General features: G+C 48.9%; 1 protein-coding gene across 1 annotated transcript; it reads right to left on the reverse strand.

Annotated features, from left to right (window-relative positions):
• Positions 1 to 136: 136 nt before the first annotated feature.
• Positions 137 to 14,333, reverse strand: SMAD4 (SMAD family member 4). The gene is given in 11 exon segments (XM_018078813.2): positions 137 to 1,690; positions 1,692 to 1,759; positions 2,983 to 3,151; positions 4,061 to 4,244; positions 6,101 to 6,151; positions 8,518 to 8,628; positions 8,781 to 8,900; positions 10,550 to 10,765; positions 12,365 to 12,394; positions 12,812 to 12,986; positions 13,942 to 14,333. Coding segments are annotated over 11 exon segments (1,590 nt in total). The 5' UTR covers positions 14,191 to 14,333; the 3' UTR covers positions 137 to 1,473.
• Positions 14,334 to 14,828: the final 495 nt, after the last annotated feature.

Consider the following 14,828-nt stretch of genomic DNA (forward strand, 5'->3'; position numbering starts at 1 on the left):
AGGTCGTCCACGCCGATGCCGGCGGCGGCTGACAGACCTGCACGGGAGGGGTGGGGTGGTCACACCGGGCCCTTTGTCCCCTGCCTGCTCAGGGACAGCTCCCCCTCGGCACGGGGACAGGGCCAGCCCACGCCTCCAGACCTCTGCTGTTCACTGGCATTCCTCACCTTCTTTTGCCAGTGTTCTGCACCCCTGAAAGGGTGCTGGAATACACATCTTTTGTCAGTGTTCTGCACCCCTGAAAGGGTGCTGGAATACACATCTTTGTCAGTGTTCTGCACCCCTGAAAGGGTGCTGGAATACACATCTATTGCCAGTGTTCTGCACCCCTGAAAGGGTGCTGGAATACACATCTTTGTCAGTGTTCTGCACCCCTGAAAGGGTGCTGAAATACACATCTTTGTCAGTGTTCTGCACCCCTGAAAGGGTGCTGCTGGAATACACATCTTTGTCAGTGTTCTGCACTCCTATAAGGGTGCTGGAATACACATCTTTGTCAGTGTTCTGCACCCTGAAAGGGTGCTGCTGAAATACACATCTTTGTCAGTGTTCTGCACCCCTGAAAGGGTGCTGGAATACACATCTTTGTCAGTGTTCTGCACTCCTGAAAGGGTGCTGGAATACACATTTTTGCCAGTGTTCTGCACTCCTGAAAGAGTGCTGAAACACAAAGCTCTCCGTGATCAGAGAATCACAGAAGGGTGGGTTGGAAAGGACCTCACAGACCATCAGTTCCACCCCACTGCCACGGGCAGGGACACCTTCCACTAGCCCAAATCCCGTCCAACCTGGATTTCCAGCACTTCCAGGGATCCAGGGGCAGCCACAGCTTCTCTGGGAAACCTGTGCCAGGGCCTCACAGCCAGCAAAGAATTCCTTCCCAACACCCCAACTAGACCTACATAAAGCAGACAAGATGAAACCCAAATGCCTTACAAAGCATGTAAACCCTCTTTAGGAAGCACAGTCACTAAAGAGTTATTCCTGAGGTCTGACAAACGCTGCATTTTCAGTGTAGGAACTCAGGCTGGTCACCTGCAGGAAGCTGGATTAGCAAAACGACACTGCTCACAGCCAGTAAAATAAAAAGACAAAAATAAATACAGCTGGCAAGCTTCAATTCGCCAGCACGGCTAAGGCAAAAACAAAAAAAAAAGGTTTAATACATTCCTCAAAATGCCTTAAACAATTCGTAGGGCAGTCGGGAAGAGCCACATGGCAAGACAAGGAACCAAGAAAACACTGTGGCACACAAAGCAGACCGAGACATGCAAGTACTTTCACTTTTAAAGGTGCTTCAGGAACGATTTCAAGGATCTAGAATTTAGCAGCTAAGAAAACGCCAGCATAGACTAATAAAAAAAAAAATATTAAAGAAAGGGAAAAACACTCTCACACACTCTTCTCTGAGGATCTTAAGTTTTTCTACACACCTGGTCAAGGGCTTTAGTTGCCCAGTAATCCCCGTTGTTTTCAGCAACATTTTTGCCAGCCCAGGCACCAAAGATGGCTTTTCAATCTGGGGTCTGAGCAGCCCGAAGCACCTCCGTCTGAAGTGAAAGCACTCCCACTGTTTTCAGGTGAGGAGAACAAAAGCAAAGGGAGCTGCCTGAGGCACTTACTGATGGCTGGGGCGATTCCACCCACGGATCCCGGCCCGGGGATGTTCCCTGCCACGGCGGCAGCCTGCGGCAGCGGCAGCCTGGGCGGTGGCAGCCTGCTGCTGCATCTGGCGGTGGCACTGGCGCAAATCAAACACCTGGGAGCGAAAACACCGAACCGGTCAGGCTCGTCAGAACCAACACGGGACAGAGCTCCCCGAACCCCACCCCCCAGCAGCCTTCCTGCGCTCCCAGAGCGGCTCCTGCGGTCCCACCACACGCCGGGGTGAAAGCGAACCTTCCCTGGCTGCTTTCGTTTCCAGCAGCAATAACCCCTTTAAAGCCGATCCCTCAGAGGTTCTTCCCGTGATGTCACCACCACCGGCAGTACCAGACCCCGCCTGAAGCAGCGCCTGCTCTGGAAATGGCTGCAGGGAGGGTCACAGGCTGAAGGATGCTACAGCCTGGTTGTATTCCTGCTTTCCAGGCAAACCCCTGGACTTACAGAAAATAGGTGCATAAATTAAAAAAAAAAAAAAGCCAAGAAACAAAACACATAAATAAACGAAAATATGAATATAAATAACAAAAAAACAAACAAATAAATGAACCGAACAGTTTTGCTTCACTGAACTGTGCTAGTCTATTCAAAAGAAATACCAGCAGTTGACAGGACTGAAGCTGCAGGTTTTGGGTTGATGGCATCCTGCACCTTTGTGATCACTAATCACTATCTGCCATCAATTAACGCTCGGGAACTCTGTTCTCACACTAGAAGGCTCGTACACAGAGGCTGTTGGGGTTTCTTTCACCTTCACTGAGTAACCTGCCTGCAAAACCGACGATTAAAAACAAATAACCCACCGCAGGTTTTCAAGCAGTTTAACACAAGACCGATTTTTTCACAAGCGTGGCTTTGTCCAAAATAAAGCTTAAAGCCTGGCAGAGGTGTGCCCAACTGAGGACCTCCCCAAAACACTTTGTTTCCACGCAGCTTCCCCCGATCTCTGGATCACTTCCCTCTCGGTAACCAGCTCAAAACACACTTCACGTTCCTACTGAATTCACACGTGTTTTCCCCGCTTCTCTCGCTTCGGAGAGAAGAAGCTGACACAACCTGTGCTAAAAATCCCAGCAGCAGCTGGTTTGGACCTAAAACCACAAGAAACTGCTGGCAATGTGGCGATGAAACACAAGATGAACTTACTCTTGCAGTACCCCCACGACACGTCCAGCTTGGGGCGGTTTTTACAGGTCGCCCCAAGCGCAATTCTCAGGCCGTTCTTTTGAAGCGCCTATTTCAGCGCCTCCCTAACACCTCCAGGAGCCAAATACCCCCCACACCCCCCCCAGTTTTCAACCCTGGAGCCCCCAGACCAACCTTTATGTATGCACTTGGGTAGATCTTGTGCACGGCGTCCCCCGGGGCGCGTCCTGCCTCCCTGTCCAGGTAGTAGCTCTGCACGAACACCGCGTGGTCGCTCAGGCACCGCACCCACACGTCGCCTTCCCCCTTGCACTCCAGCTGCACCCCTTTGCCTATGTGCAACCTTTGGGGAGGGGGGGGGGGAAAAAAAAAGAAAAACAGAGCCAATGCACCCGTGTGCTCAGGCCAAAGGAGACACGAGCAGCTCCCTCCCGCCTGCGGCGCCGCAGCTTCGCGCTCCCCGCGCGCATCTGAAACCGGAGCTGTTGGTTTAGGGGTGAGTCAGTGCCTAGTTACGTGGACCTGAGAAATGAAAACCCACCTGTGAAGTCATGCAAAGGTCTGTGGGAAACACAGAAGGCAGAAGCAGAGATATCTGATCAGCAACTACCACACTGGCAGACAGCACAGGGCCGGGACACCAAACGGGCTCAGAAGTGTAACGTCCCACAAGTGCTTTTTTACGGAAAGTCACTCAAGAACATTAAAAAAAAAAAGGCACATTTTAATGCAGAACTGCTTGTCTGGATCACAGTCTAACATTTTGATTGTCACAACGTGACATTTCCGGAGACAGGGAGTCGTTTTCTTCCTTCTCCTTTCAAAGAGGGGGAAGAAAAGCCGCGAGATTGCTTCAGCTCTCTGTGCTTCCACATCAAAGCCCAGCCTAAGTACGGTGGGAGAATGAAAACCCAACAGCTCCCTATGAACCTCCCTTTGCTCCTTTGACAAATCTCTGTGCTGCAGCCCTTCTCACACCACCCCGTGGTGTGGAGAGCCAGCACTCAGCCCGCACACCTAACGGCACAAGTCGCTAATTTTATCCCCGAAGCACAGCCTCTGGAAGCAAAGCAGAGAGAGGCTTGCAAGGCCTCTGCAGGGCTCTTGTCACACAGCTCACCACCCCAGAGAGACACAAACTCCAAGGTAAGTCAGCCCAGACAAACCCACACCGCCCTGGAGATCCCACACACCGCAGACAAAAAAAAAGCACGGCCACCATCCCACGGGCAGCCGGAGCTCTCGGGGGTACCTCGCTCTCTCTATGGCTTCTGTTCTGTGCACGTTGGAAAGCTGGCCCAGGCAGAAGCGGTCTCCCCCAGAAGGATCCACGTATCCGTCCACGGTGACGATGGGGCAGCTGGAGGGGACCTTGAACGTCTCCCCGACCTGCACGTCCATCTCGAAGTACGCGATCGAACACCAGTACTCTGGGGCTGGGGAACACTCACAGTTAACCGACTGAAGGGCGCAAAGAAAGGCCTACAAATCCACCCCACACAATCAATTAAGCCTTCTGCAAACTGCAGTTGTCGTCCAGAGAGGAGTGCACGTTCACTTAAGCGGGTTCTGACAGACAAAGGCACGTCTGCGACACAGAAGAATACAATACTACACACGGGGACAAACACGGGCCTGTTGTTTCTGTCTGGGCACACATCAGTGCTGGAGGCTTCTGCAGCTAAGATCTTACAAGTTTTTGTGCTTGTATCCTAATTCCAGCTGGATTTTGTAAGCCACCTGCACTCCTGCACTTCATAGGCACAGCTTTAAGCATAAGGAAGTTGCACGTTTATGCCCACGCCTGGCTGGGCCGGCAGGAACTAACTCTGAAACAGATCTGGCTTTGAGATACAGGGGGAATCACCTCACAGGTGAAGTCGGATCTCTCTACCCTCCCTGCAAAGGGAACTGGATGTGGAAAGCAGGGCAACGGGGGGAAAAAAGCACACATCAAAGATCACACACCCCGATCTTGTCTGCACACAGAGTCGGGGATGGGATAAAACCTGGAGGAATTAAGAGAGGGGGCAGAACAAAACGGCGTGTTTTCACAGCAAAGAAGTGCCTTTTAACTTCTCCTGGCTGCCTGAAAACCTGCCTGCAGAGGAAAGAGGGCTGCCTGCAAAGGAAGGAAGACCCAGACTCCCCGGAGGGCTCCACTGAAACCCAAACACTCGAGTTAAGTGACGGAACCTGGCAGAGGAGGCAGGGTGATTTTGCACACGGGTGTCTGCTGTTTCTGTGCCACCTGGGAGCATCTGGCCTGTCAAGCCTCCTGCGGTGTGCTGTGTGTGCTTTTCGCTGTGCAGTTTCTCTCCTCAGAGGTGTTAAAACCTGAAGCTGTCACAAGCTGCAGCCACTGGGGATTCTGGGGACTCGGCACTGCTGGTGACTGTGAGGACCCGTTTTCACAAAAGGGTAACACAGCTGGGACGTGCTTGTCGGGGAGGGTAAAGGAAGTCCTGGAGTCACAGGCTGGTTTGGGCTGGAAGGGACCTTAAAGCTCATCCAGTCCACCCCCTGCCATGGGCAGGGACACCTCCCACCAGCCCAGGTTGCTCCAAACCACGTCCAACCTGGCCTTGGACACTTCCAAGGATGCAGGGGCAGCCACAGCTTCTCTGGGCAACCTGTGCCAGGGCCTCAGAACCCTCAGGGATCTCTTCCCAATATCTAATATAACCCCTCTGCCAATGGTAAGCCATCTCCCCCCGTCCTGTCGCTGTATCAGCACCACAGTGCACCCAGAGCAGGAGGAGCAGAACACGATGGAATGCCCCAACACCCTGAGAAGCTGAGGGGAAGGAGAGCTCTCCCAGTGCTGCCACTGATCCTCCCACACCACAAGCAGCAGCCCCCCAACAAACAGCACACTCGCTCGCCTTAAGGAACTGTTCTGGCTCTATCAGAAAACAATTAAACCGAGGTGCCTCAATTCCTTCTGGTTTATCTTCAAATAAATTGCTCCTGTCTGGGAGGGCTCAGCGGGATGAAATCAACAGGGTGAAAGATCAACATTAAAAAAATGAAATACGATTTAGCTACAGTCAAGGTTCAGCCAGCAACTATCAGCAGTTTAATTCCTGGCACTGCCCTAGTAACGGACCAAGGAATAAACAGGGAATAAACTTTTGGGCTTTTCAACTACGCAGGTCTCCGCTCCAACAGAGATGTCCAAACTCAAAATCAGATTTGTCACAGCACGGTTCCTCTCCTTCTCACAATATTAGCATATTTTTATATATATATATATCTCAGTATTAGTATCACATGTTAAGAGTTCACTCACCAGGATGATTTGATATAGGAGGCTGGAATGCGAGTTCGTTGTGAACTGGCCCTTTAAAAACAAAACATGCAATGCGTTTTACACCAGGAAAAAACGAGGTTTTCTTTCTTAGCTTGTTTTCCTATGAAATAAATCACACTCCGTTAAGTTTCCTCCATCACAGAACAAGCTGCCCAGCATGCTGTGGACTCGACCATAAGAGACAGTCCCTCGAGATGGGAAAAAAAGCCCCAGAGAACTCATTTTCTGAAGTAAAAAAAAAAATATACTGAATACAGTCCTGGTACGAGCCAGATTCTTCTCTTTATGAACTGACTGGGTCCCTTACAGGCTGCAGGGAGGGAAGGCTCAAACACAGTATTGTGAGCAGCAGCAGCTTTTGCAACAAGATGTCAAAGCAGGCACAACTCGGGTAGGTGTGAAACACGCAACTCGGGGAAGTGAGAAACAGCCAAGGAAAGCTCAGTGTGGCACCACCAGCCAGTCCCAAATATTAACCAGTCCCAAATATTAACCAGTCCCAAATATTAACCACGGAAAGACACGTGCACTGGGAAACATCCATGGAGTATCCACGGCACCACCGGAGCTTTTTCCACCCCGGCATGTTCCTCACAGATAATAACGATCAGTGAAGTGGGATCCCAACAGAACAGAGCAATAAAATGTAATAATTGTCTCTGCACCGCAGGTTTGTTTGCAGAGACAAGCTGAAAGGTCGTTCTAACACTGATGTACAGTATGTGCTCTCCTCCACTGACTGCTGCATGCCAGTGATCTGTATCAGAACATGTACTGTATGTTCTAATAAGGGGGATATTCTAATAAATAAACACTGGGTTAGAAAACAAGGAGCTGTTCTAGCTTTCTGCCACAAAACTTAGAAAACTTACATAAAACCCTTGTAATGCATCAACTGCACACCTCCACTAGAAGTCTGATCACTTTTTTTTTTCCCCTTCCCATCTCCTCTACCTTAAAACAGGAGAGACTGTTGTCCTGTTTCGTAGATGGAAAAGACTTTCAGCTCTGTGTGCTGATGCACTCGTGGGTCAGGCTGTGGCAAAGACCACTTTTATTGACAGGTGCTTTCGTGCACAATGCCCCAGGAAGTTATTTTAAACTGGCAAGTGTGCATGGACACAGGTCTTCTAAAAAACCTCCCGAAAATGAAGACAGCCAGGAATTTCCAAGTTTTGAAAGGGGGAAAAAAAAAAAATATATACCCGTGCTGAATCAGCTTCCTTTTTCTGCCAGGGAAAGGCTTAGCACAGGACTGCAGAGCTTTAAAAACAGAGGTTTTAGGAAGGAAAGGCTGGTTTTGTTAGGTGTAGTGAGAGATGTGAATATATAGGGTGTCACTACAACTGAGTTTCTACCTCTGCTGCTTCAGCAGAGGGAGGACCCTCAAGCTCTAGGCTGTCAGAACACAGTAAGGGGGGTAATGGTGGTTCTGTAACCACAGATGGAGGAGTGGGGGGTAAGGGAGGAGCAGGAATGAGCTGTCCTAGTTAGAACAGCTGGGCCCAGTTCATCCCTGGATGGGTGTAACCCAAAACTGTGTGTTCTAGAGCCTTCCATGCCATTGCCCAGAAACTGTTATCAATGAACCATTTACACCCTCTGCCCAGAGCACCCCTGACTCCTCAGGCTATAAACTGGGTGTTAAGAGGCCTGGGAGATAGGAGAGTGTTTTTTGTCCTCACACCCTTTGTGGAACTCCCCATCCTGAGGGAGGGACTGAGCATTCCTGCCTGAACTGGAAGATATATAATCTTGGAGTCCTGGGACTTTTTTAACCACTCCTGGGATCCAGAGGAAGACTGCAGACCATCACTCTCAACCAGACTGCAACTACCACTCTTGACCAGACTGAGACCACCACTCTTGACCAGACTGAGACCACCACTCTTGACCAGACTGAGACCACCACTCCTGACCAGACTGAGACCACCACTCCTGACCAGACTGCACCACCACTCTTGACCAGACTGAGACCACCACTCTTTTGACACAGAAACTTGACAACTGACCACCACTCTGACCAGACTGGACCACACCTCTTGCCAGACAGACCACCACTTGGACAGACACCACTCTTGACCAGACTGCACCAGCCCTCTCACCAACAGGTTTTCCCCTCTCCCTTTACTTTGGGCTCAGGGGGGGCCCAACTAACACCACTCTGCTCATGCCCCAGGGAGCTGGGCTATGCACTTGGGTTCTGTGGGTTAAACCCAACTGTTTGTCTGCATAACCACACTTATTGTACTGTTTTATCAAACTGTTACTCCGACTTATGATCCCTCCTTGGAGCTGGGTTCCTTTCCCCGCCAGTTCCCCTCCAGACCAGCACATGACCCCCCAGCCCAGAGAGCCGTGGGTGCAGGGGGTGTGTGTGTGTGAGCCCTGCTTACAGTAGTGGCTGGGGTGCATGGGCGGGTGGTGCTGCAGGTGGCCGTTCTGGTGGTGAGGGATGGTGGGTGTGTAGGCTGCCGTCCGACTCCCAGTCCAGGTCGTGGTGCTGTCTGGAGAGAAAAACAGAGACAGAGAGAGCAGCAGGGTTGGTTTTTAAGGGGGGTTTCTCCGCGTCTCCCTTCTAATTCCTCTATATTCCTGCTGAGCATTTCGGGAACTGGTTTTGGAAAGCTAAGAGGAGTGCACGTATGTGAATACTCACTGTGGTGGTAAGTGGCTGGCTGAGCTGTAAACCCATTCTGCTGAGTTCCTGGCTGAGGCCCTGAAGCAATCTGTAAGAGTCCATCACTATGGCTACCTGTCAATATACTGGTAGGTTGACCTGGTAAAAGAACACACTACCTATTCATGAACGTTCCAAAATTTTAATTAAGAAGAGCTCAGCACTACTTGGGTAGGAAAATACACCCCAAACTAAGGGCAACTGCAAATACACAGTTCCTACAAAGTCTGGTTTCAAGTATTTTGATTTCCACCCGCCAGAGTGTCTTGGGAAACCTGAACCAAAATGCTCTGCCATCAGACAATTTTGACTCTGACACCTTTTGTCTTGGTCACATCTCACCCTGCAGTTTGAGAGGAAAGAAAAAGAGGTGCCACAGCTTCTACTGGGAGTAGGTTTGGTGTGAATCCAAACAGGCCAACAGCAGGTCCAACAAGCTGCTTGTTTTCAAGCATGTTTTAACTACTGTTCCTAAGGAGGACACTCACTTAAAGCTTATGTTCCTCCAAAACACACTGACCAGCACTTTACTTTTACAAAGAGTGCTCCAACAGAGCTTGCATACATCACTGGACTCCTTCCTCAGAAAGCTGCTGTGCTTTCTTTTTTCTCCCAAATAAATATTTCAAGAATTGTCTTACATTCAAAGTAAAATTACAGATATTTCACAGCAGGCTAACGGGATTTGACTTCAAAAGGCTTCAGCTCAGCCATTAACTCTACACTGATCAGCAGTTTCACAAGTACACTTGCACTCTCAAACTGGCGTGGCTAGCAGAATTTAACACATCGAGAACTTGAACTAAAACCTAAAAATTAGCTTTTTTTTTTTTTTTTTCCCGCCCACTTGGCTCCAGCAATTATAGCAGCGATGAGAAAAAGTTACTGGCTACCAACTGTTGTGCAAAGGCAACACAGTTAACTGCCTATCCTTTTTTTTCCCTCTGCTGGAGACAAACACAGGTGTCACATCTCAGCTTGGCTTTAGGGGGGAAAAAACCAAAAAACAAACAAACAAACAAAAAAAGCTGCCAGCTAAAATTGAAGAACGTTAGGAAAACACAACTCAGGTCTGGTAAAACGAAATCAATCCCATTCAAACCAGGTCCTTCAGGTGAAACCCCTCCAAACCCTGTGGTGCCCCCGCCTGAGGGCTGCAGTGCACGTAACTGCTCTGCTGTGAGCTGTGGTGCTGGGACACCAGGCTCTTCCTTCCACTCGTGCCAAACTCACACAGAGGAAAGAAAGGAAAAACTTCAAGGCAGACTCGTGGAAATGCCAACCAGGGCTGCCACTTGGGTGGCACAGCAGGCCTTGGTAAAAATAACCAAGTCAAAACTGGAAGACTAAAGAAACTGCCTTAAAATCTCCTGATTCTGCCACCTGACAGCATCACCCGTCTGCTGTTCTGCTTGCTGCTGTCACAAGACAATAACTTCATTTCTGCAGCGATCAACAGCAACAGCCACAACGCCCTGCTGGAGGTTCTGACATTCTGTCACTGAACCTCGGCACGGCCGGAACAGCCTCGTAAGACTCGCGCCAGCGGCCCCGAAAACAAGGCTGGGTCACCCTGCTCCAGGTTAAAGCCCGGCTTTTAACTCTCAGATCGTATCGCCACACGCTTTGATCAGCGTGGTGCAGCAGCAGCAGCACGGCTGCCGTTGCAGGATCTGCCCTGGCAAAGCTCAGCCCCTCTGAGCTCCGGCGCTCTCACAGCGTTCCCGCGTCAATCTCGATGATCTTACTTGTTGAAGCCACGGGAATGTTGGGAAAATTAGTGGTGCTGGTAGTGCTAGCCTCAGTGGGAGCTAACATGGCTGGGGTGCTATAAGGCTCTGTCGAGGCCCTGTTACTTGGTGGGTGCTGGATGGTCTGCACGGAGTGTCCCTCGGCGGAGCTCAGCGACGGCTGCCCCTCGTAGTCGTGGACGTACTCGTCCTTCACCAGCATGCTGGATGGAGCTGTGGACACACACAGAGGGGCTCAGCACACACCCAGCCACCCCCAGCACTCGGCACAAACTGCGCTATTTTCGAGCAATAGCGAAGCCATTAGAAACTGGAGGACTTAAACTGCACAAGCGTTGCCAAAGCACTCCTCTAAATTACAAATAAACAGCTCCGAGCCGGCAGCGGGGAATTTTGAGGCATGGCTGGATGGGAAAGCAAGCTGTTTATTTTGCTTAATGCTCTCAGGCAAGCAGTTTAGTCCCACAGGCAGCAGACTTTCAGCAGCGTTTTGTCTTGTAGTCCATCATTATTTGATCGGACACGGTTAATAAAAGGGAAAAACATGCTTTTTGTCAAGCAACTAAACGAATGTTAAGGCAGCCAGCTAACAAACCAATTCTTAGCGTACAAGCAAGAACACACATAAAGCCCCTCACGAAAAAACATAATTCACGAGCACAGCACTAAAAACTTCATGCATCTCCCTGGAGTAATTTCAGGCAACTCCCACGCAAATCGACTAGAAACATTAAATTCAAATTCAAAGACCCCATAAAGCTGCTCCATATTTAACAACAGCAGCCGGTAACCCAGGGTATTCCACATGCAGCCTAAGGAAACCACCACCACTGCCACTACAGTGACTTATTTCTGTATTTGCTGTTGAGCCTGTCCAAACAAAACCCTCGCGCCACATCAAGCTCCTGCGCTCGTTTTTTTTAAAGCAGCCTAAAACGATGTTAAAAAACCTGACAGTAATTTTTTTTTGGTGGGAAAACCAGCGGGCAGGAGACACAAGGAAGCACTCAGTGATGCATTTAACTGCTGGCTGGTGAGCTCGGGCTCTGCACAAAAGGGTCGTTTGTCAGAAGGCAGGAGTAAAGGTGCAAATTAGCAGAGATGAGCGCACAGGTTAAAACTTGTGAAGTCGAGTTTGATGGGTAGTTTGGGGGGTTTTAAGTCATTTTTGCTAAATCCGGGTCACACGGATTTCTTTCTCTGTGAATCTGTTCTGGAAGGAGAATGAAATCGGTTTTGAAATAAAAGCGGTTACCAGGCGCAACCTCGGATTCCTGAACGACGCTCATCAGGCATTTTTAACGTCCAATTTCTCTCAGGTTTCAGGGGAAGCAAGAGTATTTAGGCCCCTGCAGTCAACTGCAGAATTTTTACCATTTTCTTCTTCAACTGCTAATTAAACTGCAAGCGTTCATTTATTCCCAATTCCATTAACCAGCGTGTCAATCCACACGGTTTTGGGTGTCCTTTTTATATTAATTAGCATCGTTCAAGGTTTTTTGTTTTCCCCCTTTTTGTTTGTTTGTTTGGCTTTACAAGTCGGAGGCAATGAACGCAGAATGCAGGCACCAGCTTGGCTGAGGCCTCCCTTTGAGGAATTTATCAATACCTGCCTCTCACACACTGCCTAGGCAATTTAAAGGACTCATGAACACTTCCTCGGCTGGTTTTCCAGAGCCAGAGAGACAAATGCACCGCCATCTGCTCTTGATACTCCCTCCCAGAGAGACAGAGGAACAAACCCTGTACCTACTGCAGGGTTTTAACACAGTTTGTGCCCACAGAAATGCAGCAGCAGCCAGAACTACTTACCAGAACTCTGTAGAGTCAGCCCTGATAGATCTTTAAAGATAAGAAAAAAAAAGGGGTTGTGGAGGATTATATACACAAATCTTCGAAAGTGTTTAATCAGTTGCAAGCCTTTAAAGATTAGTACTGCAGACCTCACTTATCAGACCCCCTCCATCACAGCACAAGTCTCCAGGCTAAGTTATCCCTGGGACACACATCAACTCCAGGAGCTGTGTGCAAAGCCAACAGAAAGGCTTAAACAAGAGCCACGACCCCCTTCCTTCCAATTTAGGATAAATAAAAGGCAGAAGAACAACTCCCTGCAGAACAAGGACGGGAGCACGGGAGCAATTTGTAACCAGATCACTAAAAGTTAACGTTTCTGACTCGAGCCTGCGTTTTCTAACGCTGAAAAACGTCTCACAACTCAATTCCCACTGTTCCATTTTAAATCAAGAGTCTACTCACCGATGCCAGGCGACACTACACGCTCATAATGGTAAGGGTTTACACAGACACTGTCACATTTTAAGTCAAAAGCATACTGACAATATTTAACATGCTTGAGTTCATTTTTATGAAGATCGGGCCACCTCCAAAGACGGGCGTAAATCACATGAGGGAATCCCTTGCGACCAGCCACCTAAAGAGCCAGACACAAAAGTTGATTGGGAAGGTAGCAAGAGGCATTTTCGTCTCACAAAAGGCATTTTCACTTCACAGAGCGAGAAAGCTGGGAGGGGGACAAACAGCAACACACCCTCACTCCGCCATCAAAATATATATATATATATGTATATAGGTGCATAAAAAAAGGTGGTGTACGCTTTACCCGAGCTCTGCAATCAGCAGAAATAAATCTCCATGAGGGTTTTGCTACAGTTAAGTCGACACTGGGTGGTTCTTAAGTAAAAAAAAAATAAAAAAAAATCACTGGATGCAAAATGGCAGAAGCAGAACTTGTGCTCAGCGTAGCTCGTGTGGTCACCTTCCTCACGTGAAGGAGCTGTGCCCCAGGGAGAAGAGGAACGAGGCACTAGAGCTACACTTTTAAGGGATTTACAAGCAGAAGGATGCCAATCGTTATGCTGAAGGGAAAAAAAAATTAAATAAATAAATTGGGGGGGGGGGAAAAATGGGTCTAGGGTAGAGGGAAAAGCTAGAGCCAGCAAACATGACATCTGCCCTGGAACGAGGAGACCACAACCCCAGCTGCACAGGGACTGAGCCCTGACGGTGCAAACCCCCAGTGCAGACTCCTTGGAGTGCCCCAGCAAGGGACCACGGGCCTCTCTTCACAGAGCTCAGAGAAGCCTGCAGTGAGAACAGGGGATGAGCCAGCCGGATCTGTTACGTGACACACGCACAGGCTCGTTTAGAACGGCTGATCCAACGCCTTCTGCTCCTTCTGGGAAAAAAAACAGCAACCACTGCGGCCAGTCCAGAGCTCCAGCCACAAACCAAGCCTACAAACAGGGGCGAGGGGGGTGCAAGAGAAGAGCTACCCTCCCTCAACACTCCGGGGAAACCTGCGCCGCTCACTTGCGCCCCAGCTCCAGCGGGAGGAAAACGTCTGGTGTTTTTTCACTTGTACTGACCTGAAGCCTCCCATCCAGCGTTCTCTGTATCGTAACACACTTGCTAGGATGAGCTCCGTTTGTGGTTATGGCTGTAATCAAAGAATCCAATTCATCCTTTTTCTCCTTCAGCTTTTTAACTAAGCTTTCGATTGCGCGCTTGGCAAAAGTTTCGCTCTCTCCACCTTGTCGATGGCACATCAAGCTGTGAACAATGCTCAGACAAGCATCATTACTTGTTGGCGTGTTAGTAATAGACATATTGTCCATTTGTCACAGCTTTTTTTTTTTCTTTCGGGTCAAATGTCAGTTTTGGGGGCTGTTACGACTTTCAGGCTGATGAACAAGAGATGATCCAAGTTAAGGGTTAGATGTACTGTCCCTTGGGTAAAACCTAGGAGGAAAAAAATATCTGCATTAGAATTGGTTTTTTTGACAAATTGCAGATCATGTTTTTCTAAGGAAGTCTGTGGTTTTTTTGCTCCTCTTATTTTCAAGCTTAAGTGCAGGATATTAAAAGCACACGAAAAAAAAACTGCATTGCTTGTCCCGTGGTAGCCAAAACATGCTTAAGACACTGCTTGCACAGTTTTCAGACACAAGATTCATTTTTCCCCTAGTAACAATATTTAAATAAAGATGATAAGTTTGTATACACGTGCACCTATAGTATGTACACACAGGAAGGGAAGGGTCATTAAATGAGTCAGGAAAAGGAGGACGGTGACAATGAAACCAAGTGAGAACACTGACTGGGAGTCAAGGGGCATTGATTTAAAGGGAATCTGAACAGTGAAGAAGCATGAATGCACACCAGAATCATCTGCCACCTTTATTTAATAACCCTGTTCATAGTTCAGCTATGTTCTGACCTCGGACTAACTCTATTTCTCTTTGCTAATCAGAAA

Source organism: Manacus vitellinus, unplaced genomic scaffold (assembly GCF_001715985.3).
Source record: "Manacus vitellinus isolate BGI_N305 unplaced genomic scaffold, ASM171598v3 scaffold_42_pilon, whole genome shotgun sequence".
Classification (NCBI taxonomy): Eukaryota; Metazoa; Chordata; class Aves; order Passeriformes; family Pipridae; genus Manacus; species Manacus vitellinus.